Source organism: Citrus sinensis, chromosome 5 (genome assembly GCF_022201045.2).
Source record: "Citrus sinensis cultivar Valencia sweet orange chromosome 5, DVS_A1.0, whole genome shotgun sequence".
NCBI lineage: Eukaryota > Viridiplantae > Streptophyta > Magnoliopsida > Sapindales > Rutaceae > Citrus > Citrus sinensis.
The window spans coordinates 22545436-22565229 of NC_068560.1; the positions used below are offsets into that span (position 1 = coordinate 22545436).

Sequence of the window (19794 nt, forward strand, 5' to 3'; positions counted from 1 at the left end):
CACTAATAATGTTATATTAATATTTCATAAGGAGGTGAAAAAATATGAATATAATTTTGGAAAAACATATTCAGTTGAATTGAGAATACTCAAAATTATTTTTGAATTTAATGACAAAGTTGAGGAATAAATTTAACAAGTTGAATTATGTAGTAAATTAATTATTAATTTACGTAGTAGAATAAATATATTTAATTTTAAATATGAGCATTTTGTACTTCCACATAATTTTTAGGCTTGTATGATAAAAAGTCTAGTAAATCAAAATCATATTTTTTAATATTTTGATTTTTTTTGGCGCATATCTAATTCAGTTTCCCGTGATTTTGTAATTTCAGCTTTATCCAAAAACATGACATTCAAATCATGACGACGAGGACTTATGTGAAACAAAACATAAACTAAATCTTATATTAAATTATTCTTAAAAATTAGGGACTTCACTATTATTACTCAAAATATAATTTTCTTTATTTGTAAAAGACGAATTAATGTCGGCTCTCGGGTTCCCTGCTTTATAAACTGAAACTGAGTAACTACGATGAATTGAACAAGAAGCTAGCTGCATCCTTTGATCCTTTCTCCTTGAGCTCCCAAAAAATTGCCATTACTATTTCTTCCCAATGCACTAACCTGGGCTCCTTTTGCAAACTCTTTAAACTAGTCCCATTTGCAATTGTTTTTTTTGCCTCATTTCAGGTAATAACCAGTGAATTAGTTATTTTGCCATTGTTGTTTCATGGGGTGTTGTTCATTGTTCTTGTTTTTTTGCTCTATTTGGTTTTTGCATTGAAGCATGTACAAACGTTCTACTAACAAGCTGTTGCAAGCTGTAAACAAAAAAATGGGATTTTTTGTTCAATGACACTATAATCTAAAGTACTATTAGCATACTTCATTTGATGAATAAAACTGATTTTTTGTGTCTCAAAATAATTTGATAGATCTATATCTTTGCATATATCACATAAATGATCGGGAATTAGTTTCCCATGTTCTTGTTGATTAAGCCCTGTATATGAATAGTTTATGTGCCAGCTTGTTATTCTATTATCCATACTTTTATTGGTACGTTGTGTTTTGTGTTTTTCCCTCTATAATGTTTATTATTTTTTTCTTGGATATCCTCAGAATGGTTGCTGCAAGAATGGGCCAATGGTTGAATCTTTTAGTATGTGCACTCATATTACTGAAAGCTGACGGCTTTAATGTAGGAATCACATATGTTGAGAATGCTGTAGTGAAAGGAGCTGGTAAGATTAGTGCAAATACAAATTGATTCTTCATTTTGTGATTTTTGTTATTGTGTATCATATTTTGTTGAATGCTTGATATGTTTTTTGCAGTTTGTTTGGATGGTAGCCCGCCTGCTTACCATTTTGATAAGGGGTTTGGTGCTGGGATCAATAATTGGTTGGTTCACATTGAGGTAATGTCCTCTTCTATGTAGAAGTGTTTGTTATATTATTCGCTCCAAGTTCAATAGTTACAGATGAAGAGTGATCAATCTTATAAATTATGAAAATAAGAACTCTGATGTCTACGTTTGCCATTCAATTCAACACAAAGTTTCAACATTTTTTCATTCTAATGTATGCATGGACATTTTTTCTTGATTCAACTTGCCTTTGGCTTTGGATTCTTAGGGAGGAGGATGGTGCAACAATGTCACAACTTGTCTTGAACGTAAGAAAACCCGTTTAGGTTCATCTAAGCAAATGGTCAAGGTAGTTGCATTCTCTGGGATGCTGAGCAACAAGCAAAAATTTAACCCAGGTATGACCCTTTTGTTTTACTTATTGGTTTCTTCTTGTCTCCACACTCTTGAGCTTCGATTTGATTGATACAAGTAAATAAACTCCACTTCATTTTCCAGACTTCTACAATTGGAATAGAATCAAGGTTAGATACTGTGATGGGGCATCGTTTACTGGAGATGTGGAGGCTGTCAATCCAGTAAGTTAATTTTCACCTAAATTCTTCAGTTAGATTTTTCTTTTATGTATGTAAAAATATATATTTGGGTTCTCTCTTTGTGTGATTTTTTAATTAGTTAGTGATTTGATTAGGCAAATAACCTTCACTTCAGAGGAGCAAGGGTTTTTCAAGCTGTCATGGAGGATCTAATGGCTAAAGGGATGAAAAATGCTCAAAATGTATGATTTATTATTATTATCATTATTGTTATTATTATTATTATTATTTTTTGGTTATGGTCATTAGATTGGTATTTTTGATAACTCATTAGGATTTATGACAGGCTGTTCTTTCTGGCTGCTCAGCTGGGGGATTGACTTCAATTTTGCATTGTGATAACTTCCGAGCTCTCTTCCCTGTGGGTACTAAAGTAAAATGCTTTGCAGATGCTGGTTATTTTATCAACGCGTAAGCTCATTTTGGATTTTCTACCGTGGTCTTTCATCGAACTTTATTTAACAGTTGCTTCAATTGTGTTGCTTTTCTAGACTCTAATTCTTGAGTGTTTTCCAACAGGAAGGATGTTTCTGGAGCAAGTCACATTGAGCAGTTTTATGCTCAAGTGGTCGCAACACATGTACACACTCTGTTTCTCACTCTCTGTCATGCTTACACAGACAAACTAATGTTCTTAACTTTCTTATGTGTGTAGTAAAATATGCACAGCTTATTGTCACTTAGAGGTCATTAAACTTGAGCATTCCGCTTCTTCCCATTGATCGTGAATTGAAATACTCCTTTGTTTTTTGGTTATTGTTAATGATAAGAAAATCCTTTTTCTTGAGGATAAAGTTCATTTAACTGTGTTTACAATCCTTGATTCTTATTTTCTCTCTTTTATAGGGATCAGCTAAGCATTTGCCAGCATCCTGCACTTCAAGATTGAGCCCAGGACTGGTACGTTTCACAATTTTGATGTTTCAACTTGTCTTCATCCTTTCATCTTAGTTCCAACTGGTTCCTTCATTTTAAAATGACAGTGTTTCTTCCCACAATACATGGCACGGCAAATAACAACACCGCTATTTATCATAAATGCGGCCTATGATTCATGGCAGGTTAGCTCAGTTTTGGCCTTCAAGAAGCATGATGAATGCTCAAATCATTACTATCGTTTTAAATGAATGCATGAAAGTTTTTCATTGTTATATGTTGTTGTGAGACAATTTTGGACTTTCCTGACTCCTTTTCTCTTAGAACAATGAATTTGTGAGATGATCCTATTCCTAGAAGTAAGATTCATATGGTTCAGACAAGTCAATGTATGCATCTGCATTCAATTTTCAGACTCGTGCTCAGTTCATCACATATGTTCGCTAAACATTCTCACTGTTATTTTAGAAAATAAAATGGCATTGACACATGAGTTTCTTGGAAGGTCATTTGTCAATATGTAATGATGTGAATTGAAGTTTTGAGTAAATGTCTAAGAATTTTTTCTTCAAACCTTTTCCTTGTAATGATTGGATACTAAATGACATTGAACATGTATTATCAAAGTGATTTCTCCCTCAAATCTAATTACTCTGTTTACTGTTTGTGAATTATATGATTATGCTGCTTTAGATCAGCAGTTCTCAGCAGTTAGTGAGGAGCATTCCATCTTTCCCTAAGAATCCATGTGCTTCCGGGATTTTTAATCGTTTAAAACTAGATATTTTTGTATTCTTAACTACAACTACCTCCTTTCATTTTCTCTAATCCTTGGACACATGGTTTATTGTACAGATAAAGAACATTTTGGCACCAGGTGTTGCTGATCCACATGGAACTTGGCATAGCTGCAAGCTTGATATAAACAACTGCTCACCTACTCAGCTGCAAACAATGCAAAGTAACTTCCAAAAACCTTTAAGATGTATTGTATTTTATTTATTTATTTGATAATTCAAAGCATTGCTAAGAACTGACAGTTATATAATTTACTTTGGATCTTATCTCGGGGTTTGCATTCAGGTTTCAGGACACAATTCTTAAATGCATTGGCTGGACTGGGCATCTCTTCATCCAGAGGGATGTTTATAGACGCTTGTTATGCCCATTGCCAAACCGAAATGCAGGAAACTTGGTTAAGAACTGACTCTCCGGTGCTGGGTAAATCGGTATGAATGCTTCATTCTTTTTTTTTCCCCCTTCACATCTTGACGATTTAATTCCTTTTTAATGATTGAAAATCTGTTCTCACAGTCAATTGCAAAGGCAGTGGGAGACTGGTATTACGACCGAAGTCCATTCCAGAAGATAGATTGCGCTTACCCTTGCAACCCCACTTGCCACAACCGTGTTTTTGATTCTAATGTTCACTCAGAAGTTTAGATTTGTGTCAAAACACAACAAAATTTAAGAGCCAAGGTCATTGAAAAGTCATGAGCTTGAGTAAGAAATAGATAAGAGTAATGATTGATCAAGTCATTGAAATAAACAAAGGCAACCACTGCACTCAACTTGTGTGCTGGGTGTCTTACATATTTTTCATGTAACTTATTGTTATAAACTCAGTGAAATATATTAATTTCTTATTATTGGATTATTGGCGGTAAAAGACCAATTATTTTAGATTGATTTTGTTCAACCTTTTTCAATGTCTTAAAGACCCTTCTTTTTCTTTGAACCTTGCCCAGTCGGTATGAACTATTATTTGTATTGCATATATAGTTATTTTATTTCATAAAAATCAGGTTTATTTGTTTCTTCAAAAAAAAAGTTAACTCTCAATTCAATTGGTTAACTCTTAACTACTGTCATTTTAACAACAGTTAAAAATATAAATATAAGATGCTCATGGGTCTTAGCCCCCCCCCCCCCCCCCTTTTTTTATTTAAGCACTACAGTTATTCAAAATTTATAAAATTAAATACTCTACAAATTTTCATAATTTCAAAAGTATACTACACAATCAATAAAACAAATCAATATTTTAGTAGTCATTTGAATACTAACAAAATCATCAATTGAAGATGAAATCAAGATAACTCTTAATATATACTTGCCATGCCTTTACGAATCATCTATCAATTACTAGTAAGAGGAACGATCTGGTACACGCAGTCGTGCACCTTATAATATGCAACTTTACGCATGCTAATATCTAGGAGAGAGAGTTATGGGATCCACAATACACTTCTCTATCTCAAAACTCAGCTCCACATCTCTCTCTCGCAAATCTTGACATGCACAGTCGTGCACTATAAGATGTGCAATTGCGTGCACTTAAACAAAATCTTTAATATCAAAATGTTAGTAATAATAATTAATTATGTAACTTTTTAAAATAGTATGTGTATATTTTTGCAAGCGGTGTTATCTAAGATGTTTCTCCTCTAACATAATTGTATCCATTTAATTTGAACAAAGAGTAATGCTATGATTAGACATTGTGATACAAAGAGTGTTTATGGCTGTGTCATTTTTTTCCATTGCTATTGCTTCAAATGCACTGACCTCATCTTCCACGATGGGACAGTTGAAACTTTAAAGCATTTTCCATTTGCTGCTACTTCGACTCCACTAGCACCATCTTCCGCGATGGTACAGTGGAAAGCATTCTCCATTGCTATTTATTCGAATGCACCAACCTGCGCTTCTTTTGCATTGTCTTTAAACTAGTCCCATTTCAAGTTTTTTTTCCCCCTCTCTATTCTTTTCCCTATTTCAGGTAATAACCAGTGAGTTAGTTATTCCGCCGTTGTTGTTTCTTTTGATATATTTTTTGACATGGGGTTGTTCATTTTTCTTGTTTCTTGTTCTTTTTGGAACTTCCATTGAAGCAAGTAAAATCATTTTACTTGTAAGCTGCTGCAAGCTGTTAAAAAAGATGGCAATTAGTTTCTCATTTTCTTGTTGATGAAGCCTGTATATGAATAAACTACGCGCCAGCTTGTCATTTTGTTATTCAAACCATTATATGGCATGTTCTGCTTTCTGTTTTCTGTTTCTTTCTTTTTTTTTTTTTTTGGGAAAATTTTCTAAATACTTAATTTTTCTTTTTCCCCTGAATATCTGCAGAATCATTGCTAGAACAACGATGGGCCAATGGTTCAATCTTTTAGTATGTGCACTCATAGTACTAAAAGCTCAAGCAGGCTTTAATGTATCAATCACCTATGTTGAAAATGCTGTAGCGAAAGGAGCTGGTGGGGATTAGTACATATTTATATTGATGCTTCATTTTGTGATTTTTCGTTATTGCGTACTACAATTTGTTAGCTGTTTAATATGTTTTGCAGTCTGTTTGGATGGCAGCCCACCTGCTTACCATTTTGATAAGGGGTTTGGAGCCGGGATCAACAATTGGTTGGTGCACATTGATGTAACGTCCTCCTTCTCTATCTAAAAACATTTCTTATATTCGCTGCAACATTAAATGATATGGATGAAGAGTAATCAATCTTACATATTATAGTCATAAGAATTCTGGTGATGTTTACATTTACCATTCATGCTATGTATGTATCATCTACCTTTTTGTGATTCAATTTGCCTTTGGCTTTGGTTTCTTAGGGAGGAGCATGGTGCAACAATGTCGAAGATTGTTCTAAGCGAAGGGATTCCTCATATGGTTCATCTAAGCATATGGTCAAGGAAGCTAATTTTACTGGGATACTAAGTAATGAGCAGAAATTTAACCCAGGTATGACCTTTTTGTGTCACTTGTTGATTTGATTGATGCAAATCAATAAATTCCCCTTTCCATTTCTAGACTTCTACGATTGGAATAGAGTCAGGGTTAGATACTGCGATGGGGCATCGTTTACTGGAGATGTAGAGGCTGTCAATCCAGTAAGTTAACTTTCGCCACAATTTTCTTATATACATGTTTTTGGGTTCTCTCGTGTGATGTTTAGTTAGTCGGTGATTTGATCAGGAAACAAACCTTCACTTCAGAGGAGCAAGGGTTTTTGAAGCTGTCATGGAGGATCTATTGGCTAAAGGAATGAAAAATGCTCAAAATGTAAGATCATTCTGTTTTTGTTTTTAAAAATATGTTCATTAGATTAGTATGTTTGATAACTCATTAGCACTTATGACAGGCTATACTTACTGGTTGTTCCGCTGGGGGTTTGACTTCGATTTTGCATTGCGATAACTTCCGAGCTCTCTTTCCCGTTGATACTAGAGTAAAATGCTTTGCAGATGCTGGTTATTTTGTGAATGCGTAAGCTCCTGTTCTTTCACCAAACGTGATGTAGCAGTTGCTTCAGTTGTTTTTCTTTTCCGAAATCTAATTACCCAGTGTATTTTTCAATAGGAAGGATGTTTCTGGAGAAAGTCACATTGAGGAGTTTTATAAACAAGTGGTCGCATTACATGTACACACTCTGTCTCTCATCCTCTTTCACGCTTACCGACACAAAATAATGTTGTTACATCTTGTGTAGGGATCGGCTAAGCATTTGCCAGCATCCTGCACTTCGAGATTAAGTCCAGGATTGGTGAGTTCCACCATTTTAATGTTTCTACGTTCTAGTCTTCATCCATTCGTTTATGGACTGACAGATTCCTTTTAAAATGACAGTGTTTCTTCCCAGAAAACGTGGCAGGGCAAATCAAGACACCACTATTTATCATTAACTCAGCATACGATTCGTGGCAGGTTAGCACAGTTCTTGAATATCTAAGATTAAATGTCAGAAAATGTGATACATAAGCTTAGTGCAAGAAGGTAATTTTTTGTACTTAGTGACATCTCAAGCGAAGCTTGATTCTTGGGCCTTCTTGTACATGCAAAAAGAGACTGGCGGAAGATTTGACACATTTTTAATATGTTATATCCGAAGCCATTGAATAGTTTCAATAAATTATGTGCAATTTCAAACTGGTAATATTGTTACGAGCGGAAAATGACATACACAGATATCGAACATTTTGGTGCCGGAAGATGCTGATCCAAAAGGAGCTTGGAGCAGCTGTAAGGTGGATATAAAAACCTGCTCATCTACTCAGCTGCAAACTATGCAAGGTAATTCCCCAAAGCCCCGGATTACTCCTTTCCCTAAAGACGTTTTTTCATTTTATTGTTGATCATTGAAAGTGTCAAGTCTCTTTGTATACCTTTCAGGTTTCAGGGTGCAATTCCTGAATGCATTGGCCGGACTTGGCAACTCTTCATCCAGAGGAATGTTTGTAGACTCTTGTTATACTCACTGCCGAACCGATTATCAGGAAACTTGGTTTAGTGCGGACTCTCCGGTGCTGGATAAAACGGTACGAGTTATGATTTCATCATTTTCACTTGTTTCCTTTAACATCTTGAAGTACTACCGATTCCCCTTTTTAATGATTCAAAATATGTTCTACGCAGCCTATTGCAAAGGCGGTGGGAGACTGGTATTACGACAGGAGTCCATTCCAAAAGATTGATTGCCCTTACCCCTGCAACCCATTGCCAGAGAGTTGCTTTTGAATGGACCTATTAATGTAATGTACACACACATAAAATTACAGATCTTGTGTCAAAGCAGAACAAAATTTAAGAGTCAAGATCATTGAGTAGTCATCAATGAGCTTGACTGAGTGAGAATAAAATGGATAAAGAGTATATGATTGATTGATCAAGTCAAAGAAATAATTAAACAAAGGCAAACCACTGCACCATGTGCTGGGTGTCTTCTATCATTTTCTTATGTAATTTATTGTTAGAACTTCAGTGAAATAAATATTCATTACTTGTTGTTGGATTGTTTGCAGTAGAAGATCAATTATTTAGAAATCATTTTGTTTAATTTAGTAAGGGAGAATGTCAATTTCTCCCCTTCTGTAATTAATATATACCATTTATCCTCCTATTGTTTTTATAATATCCAATAACCTTGATAGCATAAGTTCACAATATTGTCATTATTTTCAAATACATTTATATTTATATTTATTATAGATTAAATAAATTGCATAAATAGAAATTAAAATGAAAAAAATTAACTATTAAAAACAAGAAATATATATTTTGATATGAACAAAAATAATATTTTTTTTGCTTGTACCTTTTGATTTTGTAAAAGTTTTCTTATAATAAATATTTTAAAATATTTTAAAATTAAATGTAAAAACTTCAAGAAAAATATTTTATTATTTATTTTATAATAATTTTTTATTTATCATCAAGTTTTCTTATAATTAGTTTTTTATCATTTTATAATAATTTTTGTTATATATTTTTCTATAAGAAACTGATTATAAAATAAAAAAGTACAAGGAAATATTTTATTATTAGTTTTTTTCACATCAAAACATATATTTCTTATTTTTAATAGTTAATTTTTTTCATTCATGTGATTTATTTTATCTATAATAAACATAAATAAAAATGTATTTGAAAATAAGGACAATATTGTAAACTTATACTGTAAGGCAGTTTATTGGCTATTATAAAAACAGTAGAGGATAAATAGTATATATTTATTACAGTAGAGAGGAAATTGATAATCTCCCAATTTAGTAATGTCTTAAGACCCTCCTTTTTCCTTTTAACCTTTCATAGTAATGGACTATTATGTGTATGCATAGTTATTTTTTATTGCATAAATACCAAGTTTAATTAAAGCTAATATTATAAAAATAAAATGCTCTTGGATCTTGGCAACTTTTTTTCCTTAAAAAAAATACACTAATTATTTATTTTTTTAAAATTAACTACTCTAAAATTTTTTATAATTCCAGAAGTATTTTATGCAATCAATAAAATAAGGAAAATTGTCATTGCCCCACCGTCCTTTTACCTTTTGTTCATTTAAGCACACAAAATTTTAACATGTTCTTTGCACCATCTTTCTTTTTAAATTTATATCAATTAGCCACTTTTACACTAACACCGTTGAATAATTTAAACGAAATAACAATTTTACCCCTAAATAAATTAAAAGACCATTTTATCTAATTTCTGGATTGTCATTTCGTTTAAATTATTCAACGGTGTTAGTGCAAAAATGACTAATTTATACAAATTTAAAAAGAAAGGTGGTGCAAAGAACATGTTAAAATTTTGCAGCGGTTAAATGAACATAAGGTAAAATAAATGTGGTGTAATAATAAATTTCCATAAATAAATAGTAAAATAAATGTGGTGTAATGATAATTTTTCATTAAAAAAATAGTATTTTTTTTGGGGAAAGAAACAAATAATATTTTTTGAACAAAAAAATTCATCAATTTGAAGTTCAAATCAAAATAACACTAAAAGTTCACTCTTCATGTCTTTAAGAACATAGATCAATTATATTACACCCCAACATTTGAGTTCATACTCCCAAATATCCCCCCCAAAAAAAAATAATGTGATAGACATCTATCCATATCTTAAATTTCATCTTAAATGATGTGTCATTCAATAAATTAATTTTTTATAATAATTAAAAAATTAATTTTTATAATAAAAAACCTTTCAATAATTAAAAAGAAAATACCAAGAAACTCCAGCTCTTGACATGAGCCATAAAAAAAAAAAATTATAATGTGCCGTCAAGATACATATCTTATTGGGTTTAAAAATGGAGTGACCTGATTTGTAGACGGTCCAAATTTGAAGACGGTCCATCCTTGGCCCACCCCACAATTTCACCATTGCATACTTACATTGACAATGAATACTCTTCTCTCGGGGTTTTTAATTAAAGATGCCCAAAAAATGGGATATTTAATTAAATATATCTTATGGTTGAAAATTATTTACATATATTTTTTTATACATTACATTATCTAAAATATCCTTAAAGAAAATATGAAACACATATAAAATATAAAACACATAATTAAAGATGCCCTAAAAATGGGGTATTTAGTTAAATACCGACTATTATCGTGTATTTAAATTAAATATTCCTTGAATTATGTGATCATCCTATTATATCACATAAATTGTACAAAACTATCTTGTTGTCTTTGAATATTACACTTAACAAAAAATAATTTAACATTACCAGTTGGAAATACCTGACTGTAATCTTGTGTATATGAAAATACCTAATTATAGTTGTGTACCTATAAAAATACTTGACTGTATTAATGTATTTTAGCCGCTCATTCCTTCAATATATATGAACACCCTGATATATAACAAACATTATACAAAACTATCTTCTTTCTCAATAATATACTTAACCAAAAAAAAAAAGTGAATACTGATGTAAAATCATCTTTAATGATATCAAATGTCAACAACATCTCCATTGCAACTATTACATCTCATGATAACTAATCAAAAAAATACCAAAATCACAACAGAGTTTTTAAGGGTATGACACTATGTAGTTGGTTTTAACGACATGTGTCCAAATAATTTGACAACCAATGCTTTTCAAAATTGTTTAACATTATCCTATTGACAATATTTTTTGCTGTCAAGGCCATGGGTTAGGACCTCCAAGTACTACAACAAAAATACTTCACAATCACTACTAATAAAATTCATATACATCAATAATAAAGTCACCATTCTTATTGAAATATATATATATGATGTACTCAATTGCATCCCTTGATTTTATTGCGGGATATTATGTACTCACTAGGATGATCTTTAATTATGTCTTCCACTACATCTAGTGATAATCGATTAGAAGTCTTTGCTTTGAAGTATTCAGATTCCTTAATTTTCAGTTCCATTTATAAACATAAAATATTTTAATTATAATATAAAACGACTGAAACGTTGCATAATAATATATTCTAAACCAATAAAAAAAATTACATGACACACCAGTCGAGTAAAGCATTCATTACACGACTATTGTCGAGTAAAACATTCATTACATGACTATAGCCGAGTAAAGTATTCATTACATGATTATAGTCGAGTAAAGCATTCATTACACGACTACAACAAGCATCAAATATGTTTTGACTTCTATATTTCCTTGGATTTAAATCATTTCATGATAAAACATAATGCTTACAACATAAAACTAAATAAAAGCTAAATATGTTTGGACTTCTATAGCTCCTTGGATTCAAATCTCTGTACATAATTTTAAGTGAATGATAGTATGGAAAAGAATTTACTTTAATATGGCTTGTCAATGAATAGAGAGAATGAAAATTTTGTTTATTATAAAAAATATAGTGATGGACCATTAAAAAGCCAAATGGACATTTAATCATTAACATATTATTTGAAATCCATTCAATATGGGTAAGAAATAACTAGAATTGTAAATTGAAGATTCTATAGCAAATAATAGAGAAAACCCAAATTGCGACAAAATGAATGCATACGGAGCTGAAGAAAATTAATATATAATTCCCACGGATGAAGTCCAGCTACAAACAACAAATAAAATTAAACGCATATCTAATAGATAAATCAGTGTAGCCATAACCGAGTAGTCACAAGGATAATATTTGCTCTATCCAATTCCCTTTGAATATTTAATTAGGAACTCCGATAACCATTACAAGGAGAGTAAGCTCCCTTGAAATCACTCTCTTCAATTTCAAATCCACAAGTTCAAAAGGCTTCATTACATGAATCAGGAAGAAACATTATCAGCAAGCATGCAAGTGAAACAAATAACTCGGCTAACTACAACAATGACCAAAATCACGTGAGCAATTTTTTTTTAAACCCTAATGCATATAAACCCAACAATTATGAATCCTAAATTCTCTTTATGAAGTAAAAATTAAGTGTAAATGTGGTAAATAACCTTTAATTCGGTGAATTTCCGGCCTATAGTTTGGTGAATTTCCAATGAAAGTAGCGGATTTGTGGTGTTAGAACCAGCAGCAGAAGTATCTTGGGCGTTGAAATATTAGATTTTGAATTGGGCTAATTTTGTAATTGCACATTGAAAAAAAGCATATATGAGAACATTTGAATTATGATGGTGTATTTAGGTAAATACCCTACTTTCGGGGTATGGCGTGGACAAATTCCTGCTTCTCTCTCAATCTCAAAAACACAACCTTCGCCCTTCGGTTGCGGTTGCAGTGTTAATGGATTGGAGTTTTGTACACAAAACTTGGGAAAAATGGGCTTCTACCAGTGTTGGCTCTTCCGGTAATGTACCCTCCAAGAACCCCCTCAGGCTTTTCATTATTTTAGTTATTACCACGTTAGATATATTAGATTTATAATTTATATAATAAAAGGCTGCTGATCATGCCAATGCAAGAGCTATAGAGTAAGCAGCCATTGATTTTTGTTTGTAAATTTTGCTTGTAGTTGAGCCCTTGAAGGCGGCTTTGCTTATCAACCAGGACCCCACTGGTCCCTCTCGTTTGTTATCCACTATGTCAGCTTCGTGCTTTCTTTTTTTTTTTTAATATATATTTTAAATACCCTTTTATATATATGTTTTTCTGTTCATAAGCAGTGAAATTTTGAAGCTTCGTTATGGTTTGTGCAGTGCAGAACAAGAAAGGTATCAAGGCCGACGCGATTGACTTGACTGAATTTGTTCATTTTGTCAAACTCAATAAACTTCAGACTGACTGCTTTGTTATTGGACAAAAAACCAATGTAAGCTATTCGTGTCTCCTTTACATTTGTGAGTGAAATTCAATTGTTGGGCTTGAATTTTGCGGTGAATTATTTATTATTGCTAGAGTTGCTAGTAAGTTGATCGTAATGGTTTTATCATATTAATGACAACTAGTAAATAGAACCGCACTTCGTACGGCTTTAAAAAAAGAATTTAGTATTATCTTTTTTTTATTACTTTACACTTGATGAAATTGATAAAAAAATATGAATTAATTTTTTTTAAAGATGACGCAGCCTTATAAAATTAATGTTATTCATGAAAGTTAATTATTTTGTTGTTAACTTTAAAAATATATATTAATGTGTATAGTTAAGTGTACATAACCTTTTCATCAATAAAAATTATGTTCACACTAATCAACTCTCCATTCTTTTTTGTATTAACAGATTCCCACATCTTACAAAGTTTAACACTTATCATCCAACTATCTTTATCATTGTTTAACTCATGAAGAAAAGAATACTCCATGAAGCACACAATACAAAAAATTTAAATAAGTTAAAAAATAAAAACACAAGAACATTTCTAAAGAGGATGTTGGTTAAATAATAAAAAAAATCCAAACATAACAAATCTTAAATACTTAATATTTATAGAGTTTGAAGAAGCCAAAAGACACTAAATAAAAGGTTGCATAATTAAATATGAGATTATGGCATTAAAATTAGGTCTTAGTAGCATTGGTGAGGGAAGATGAAGGAACCTTCCTTCCTATATTAATTAGTTGATGTATTTTAAACCACTAAAGTTTAGTTGTTGGTTTAATAAAATAAATGAATGTTTCAAAACTATAATTAATTTATTATTAATGGTTACATATTGTTAAATTTAAATAAAAAGAAAAAGAGACATGTAATCTTTTATAATCTACTAATTATTTTCTATTTTTAACATTTTGTAATGTAATTATTTTTTAATCTCAACCAATATAATAGATAATAGAGAATATAAAAAGATGAGAAACAATAATGCCACAAATCTTAACTACTTAATATTTATAGAGTTTGAAGAAGCCAAAAGGTACTAAACAAAAGGTTGCATAATTAAATATGAGATTATAGCATTAAAATTAGACCCTAATGGCATTGTTGAGGGAAGATGAAGGAACATTCCTTCCTATATTAATTAATTGATATATTTGAGCCACTAAAGTTTAATAGTTGGTATAATAAAATAAATTAATGTTTGAAGACTTATAATTAATTATTATTAATGGTTACATATTATTGAATTTAAATAGAAAGAGAAAGAGACATGTAATCTTTTATAATCTAATAATTATTTTTTATTTTTAATATTTTGTAATGTAATTATTTTTTTAATATCAACCAATTTATTAGATAATAGAGAATACAAGAAGATGAGAAATAGTGATGCCACATCACCTCCTCTAGTCCCAACTTTATATATATATATATATATATAGATTATAGATTTTAATATTTTGTAATGTAATTATTTTTTAATCTCAACCAATATATTAGATAATAGAGAATATAAAAAGATGAGAAATAATGATTCCACAAATCTTAAATATTTAATGTTTATGGAGTTTGAAGAAGTCAAAAGGCACTAAACAAAAGATTGAATAATTAAATAGGAGATTATGACATTAAAATTAGGCTCTAATGGCATTGTTGAGGGAAGATGAAGGAACATTCCTTCCTATATTAATTAATTGATGTATTTTAAGCCACTAAAATTTAATTATTTGCATAACAAAATAAATGAATGTTTCAAGACTTATAATTAATTATTATTAATGGTTACATATTGTTGAATTTAAATAGAAAGAGGAAAAGACATGTAATCATTTATAATCTAATAATTATTTTCTATTTTAATATTTTGTAATGTAATTATTTTTTAATTTCAACCAATTTATTAGATAATAGAGAATATGAGATGATGAGAAATGGTGATGCCACATCACCTCTTATAGTCCCAACTTTATATATATACTAGAAAATATAACCGCGCTTCACGCAGCTTTGAAAAAAAAAATTAGTATTATCTTTTTTTCTTACTTTACACTTAATGAAACTGATAAAAAATATGAATTGATTTTTTTTAAGATGAGGCAGTCTTATAAAAAAAAAGCTATTAGCTAGCAATACAAATAAAGAAGCAACGCAAGATAAAGAATAAAATGAGAGAATATATTATAGAGTGATTTTATTCATTCCAATTATGTGTGTACAAAACAAAAAGATGAGCTCTCCTTTTATAGTTACATAATCACTCCATGAAATTAATGAAAAATTATGGATCATAATTCCTTGTGAGATAGTGGAAGTTATAGGGAAGCTAAATGTTGCTAATGGGAGATAGTGGGGAGACTAAGAGATATATGTTATGAACATCTACATTTATTTTAATAAATTCATAACACTCCCCTTGGATGTTCATTACAAAGAATATGCCTCATTAAAATTAAAATCTTTACATAATTGTTATTGTGTAATAACAATCAAATAAACTATGAGAAGATGAAAAGTCAAATCTAAAAGAAAATTTCTCTATTTATTAGATAATAGAGAATATACAAAGATGAGAAATAGTGATGCCACATCACCTCCTCAAGTCCCAGCTTTATATAAATATATAGATTGACGCAGACGTAGTTACCTCGATTCATGAGAATATGACAATTTTTATAAGAGGAAAGGAGAGAGTCGTTCTCTTAATCAAGAAAAATACCATTAAATCTAGAATATAAAAATTAATGACTGAAACATTAACATGTGCGTGATCTATGGTCAAATATTCTAAATCCTTGAAATTAAAATAATTTGAAAAATTAATATTGAAAAAAAATAAATGAAATTGTCACTTTCGATCACATAATCAATGAAAATCAGGATATAATCAACACCTATTTATTTTATTTCTAAATTATGACTTTTTCATTATTATTCAAACAAGGGAGTTTTTCTTTAAAAAACTCTCACCATAATATAAGTGGCTTAAACCTTTTTTTGTTTTGAAATATAAATTAACTTAAAAGCAAACAAGTAATAAAATTATCTTTTAAGAAGGCTTTATATATGTAGAGGGGACTAGTCCACCTATGTCAATTCTTCCAAGTTAGTGAAATTGTGACTTTATTTAATTAGAAGGAGCAACAACTTCAATCTCTATTTATACGTCATTATCCTTTAGCTATATTTGTGCGACTTTATTTATACGTAGGGAAATGAGTTAACAAGTTATATTTTCCAAGCACCAAGGTAAATTACTCCTTAGGTCATTATGGTCAATAAATGAGTCTTCATTTTACAATTAATAAATGTATAAAATATTTGAACTAATTAATAGTATAGTATTATATATGTTAAATTCTTCAAAAAGTAAGATAGAATGTATACTTGATAATTTCGTTCTACTAATTTAAGTTAAGTTTATTGAGTATTCCAGTTATTTTAAGCTAAAATGGACATTTTCATAATTTTATCACATAATCAAACGAATAAGTGTATATTTTAAGATGGTAAAGATAGTCAATAGGTAAACTTAAAGGAAAAACTAATGGCAAGGTTGGTTTAATGACTTTTCAAAATATTGGTGGTGGAATAACGATAATTAATTTATGGCTAACCCTATGTTACGATTGGATGTAACATACACTCAAAGGTAAAAATAGCTGTTAGTACCCCTACATTTTATGGAAACTACATTAATTGAATTAAAAGAAATACTTTTAAATCTTAAAGAGGAAATGAGAGAAATAAAACAGGAAATAGGAAAAATAAAAATAGAATTATCAACAATTCAGATAAGTCAAAAGAAAAATAAAAAAGTTGAGAAACTTGAAATAATAAAATCAGGAATAATAGGGACGAGCATTGAAAAACATATGACAAAACCTCAACCAGGAAGCTATGATGACTGGTTTATAAAAACCCAGTATCCAAAAATATTAGAGGAATCAGAAAAGTTAAAAGCAGAATTAAAAAGAGAAGAGAAGGGAAAAGAAAAATTAGAGATAAAAGAAAGTACACCTAGTGACACAGAATAATGGAAAATACATTAGAAGAATTAACAGAAAAATTTAGTGATATTAACCTTAGTGATTTAGAAGAATTTGAAAAAGAATATCAAATAAAGATGAATTTCGCTGGAGGTCCAGAATTGAAACCTGATATTGGAGAACCCAGCCACAGATATGAAACAAATAAAAAGAAAAATAGGCCTTTTTATGAATACTATCCACCCATTAAAAATACCCCTTGGAAAAAAGATTACCAACCTAATAATGACCATTTGATGCCAATAAGCAATGCAGGTACATTTTTAGACTTAGATTGCAAAATAGACCCCCGAAAAGCTTTAGTAGAATGGGGAATGCAAATGAAGTTATTTTTTATATTCAATGGATCTAAAGATGATTGGAATGTAGACACTGAAGAAGAAAAAATAAATATATTAACAGATATTCTAATAGCAAGTTTTACAGGAAATGTATTTAATTGGTGGAAAGGATTAAGTGAAGATACACAAAAATTAATAAGAGATTCAACCAAAATAGCATTAGGAAAAGATAAGGGATTAGGAATAGAAAGAATAATCGAATATATTGCTAGTGAATTCTTAGGAGAAGATTGGTTACAAAATACAGAAAATGAAGCAAAAAATGATAAATTAAATGCTAGAATGAAATTAATAAACCTGACAATCTGTAATATGTGTTTTGTAAAAGAATATACATGTGAATTTAGTAAATATTATTATACACAATTCATGAGTCATGAAGACCAGAACATTTATAAAAATTTATATTATTCTAAATTACCTTATCCATGGAATGGATATTTTATAAATGAATATGAAAAACATACTAATAAAAGCGATAGTAGAATCCCGGATACATTAGGATCTAGGATTAGATTTTTAAATAACAGATTAAGTGAAATTTGTATCCAAAGAAGTTTAATAAAAAAGAGTAAAAATATAACAAAAATATGTTGTGAAAAGACAGATATGCCTACCCAATGGGGATGTTATGTACCCCATAAAAAACGAAGAAAATCTTATAATAAAGAAAAGAGATATAAAAAATATAATAATTTTAAGAAAAAATATAAAAAATCAGGAAGAAAATATTATAAAAGAAAATATAAAAACCAGAGAAAAATATTAGATAAGTCCAAATGTAAATGTTGGAATTGTGGAGAAATAGGGCATATAAGTACAGATTGTACAAGAAAGAAAAAAGTTAAACTCTTAAAAGAAGATTTTGAAAATATAGAAAGTGACTTAGAAGAAATAAATAATTTATCTGATTATATAGGAGAGGAAGTTTATATGGCAGAAGAATCTGAAAATGAATCAGAATAAAGAAGAGTTATTAGATAATGAAAAAATAGAAGATATAGAAGAAATAGAAAAAGAAGAAAACAAAAGTGGATACAGCCTTGTTGCTACTTTTAACAAAGAAAAATATAATAAACTTTTAAAATTAAATATGGAAAAACCAGAGTATGGAATAATCCATAGATTTAGAGATATGTTTAAAAGAAAACGAATAATATTACATGAATATTATGAACAAGAAAAAGCTGTGACAATTACACAAGCCGAAGGAAACATTAGATTTAGTTTAATAAATAAAAGATCCATAGATTTAGCACTGAGAAAAATAAAAAGTGAATCAACTAAAGAAAAAATTCAATATGTATATCTTGCTGAAATACAAATCTTAATAAAATCTCTTTTTAAAGAAGGAATAGATAGCCCAATAGTTTTATCATTGCATGATCAAAGATTTATAGATCCTAATATAGGACATCTTGGAACAATAGAAGGAAATTTATGTTATACTAAATTATTATTTACTTGTCACCCTAGATATTGTGTACATATTAGAGATAAAAACATAGACGAAACATTAAGCTTACACTTTAAGCTATTAAAGAAAGATTTAATGAAAGAAGGTAATAGAATAATGACAATACATTACTCAGCTTTATACAGTTTCTGTAATTCAAACTACGGAGAAATATATGGTAACAAACCTTACATCGAGATAAATAAAGATTGTGAAGATATTGCAACATTTATAGAACCTGTAATCCAAGATTATAAAATCCCTATAACTTATGAATTAAATATCGATGATAAAAAACAATTTTTAAATAATAGTAATGAAAACTCCATTATTCCTATAAGCTTTGCTGGAAGAACCTTAATAAGAGGAAGTTCTTCTAGAAGATTAAACACTGATAAGCAAATAATTAAATCAGTACCAACAAATAATGTGATAAAAATACTTGGACAATACTTTAACGGAATAGATTACACAGCAAAAGTACCTATATTATTAGACACTGGCACAAGCCAT

The 19794-nt window shown here is 29.9% G+C and overlaps 3 protein-coding genes across 5 annotated transcripts in view; all 3 read left to right on the forward strand.

Moving 5' to 3' along the window:
* Window positions 1-529: 529 nt before the first annotated feature.
* LOC102628021 (hypothetical protein) lies at window positions 530-4533 on the forward strand. Its single transcript, XM_006471571.4, has 13 exons — window positions 530-699; window positions 1132-1253; window positions 1347-1429; window positions 1647-1776; window positions 1877-1956; window positions 2070-2156; window positions 2261-2385; window positions 2494-2554; window positions 2821-2874; window positions 2958-3035; window positions 3706-3811; window positions 3934-4079; window positions 4165-4533. The coding sequence occupies exons 2-13, from the start codon at window positions 1133-1135 to the stop codon at window positions 4291-4293; spliced, it is 1200 nt and encodes a 399-aa protein (XP_006471634.2). The 5' UTR covers window positions 530-699; window position 1132; the 3' UTR covers window positions 4294-4533.
* Window positions 4534-5091: 558 nt separating this feature from the next.
* LOC102628310 (pectin acetylesterase 8) lies at window positions 5092-8648 on the forward strand. 3 transcript variants are annotated; one of them, XM_052440442.1, is made up of 13 exons: window positions 5092-5213; window positions 5983-6110; window positions 6204-6286; window positions 6478-6607; window positions 6677-6756; window positions 6842-6928; window positions 7008-7132; window positions 7226-7286; window positions 7356-7409; window positions 7493-7570; window positions 7831-7936; window positions 8036-8181; window positions 8279-8648. In XM_052440442.1, the coding sequence occupies exons 1-13, from the start codon at window positions 5170-5172 to the stop codon at window positions 8378-8380; spliced, it is 1224 nt and encodes a 407-aa protein (XP_052296402.1). In that variant the 5' UTR covers window positions 5092-5169; the 3' UTR covers window positions 8381-8648. The 3 variants fall into 3 exon arrangements, with proteins under 3 accessions (XP_052296402.1, XP_052296403.1, XP_052296404.1); XM_052440443.1 differs by lacking the exon at window positions 5092-5213 and adding an exon at window positions 5491-5632; XM_052440444.1 differs by lacking the exon at window positions 5092-5213 and adding an exon at window positions 5699-5884.
* The window catches only part of LOC107176215 (pectin acetylesterase 8-like), a 38163-nt gene continuing 23980 nt past the window's right edge, over window positions 5612-19794 (forward strand). Inside the window, exon 1 of the mRNA XM_052440447.1 lies at window positions 5612-5632. The gene's annotated coding sequence lies outside the window, so the exon portion shown is untranslated. The remainder of the gene's footprint in view (window positions 5633-19794) is intronic.

Excerpts from the sequence above, each read along its gene's own strand:
- LOC102628021 (XM_006471571.4), top strand. The coding sequence starts at position 1,133 with ATGGTTGCTGCAAGAATGGGCCAATGGTTGAATCTTTTAGTATGTGCA. Across the intron at positions 3,036-3,705 it reads CGGCCTATGATTCATGGCAG|ATAAAGAACATTTTGGCACC; the intron begins GTTAGCTCAGTT and ends TTTATTGTACAG. Across the intron at positions 4,080-4,164 it reads CTCCGGTGCTGGGTAAATCG|TCAATTGCAAAGGCAGTGGG; the intron begins GTATGAATGCTT and ends CTGTTCTCACAG.
- LOC102628310 (XM_052440442.1), top strand. The coding sequence starts at position 5,170 with ATGTGCAATTGCGTGCACTTAAACAAAATCTTTAATATCAAAAT. Across the intron at positions 7,410-7,492 it reads CGAGATTAAGTCCAGGATTG|TGTTTCTTCCCAGAAAACGT; the intron begins GTGAGTTCCACC and ends TTAAAATGACAG. Across the intron at positions 8,182-8,278 it reads CTCCGGTGCTGGATAAAACG|CCTATTGCAAAGGCGGTGGG; the intron begins GTACGAGTTATG and ends TGTTCTACGCAG.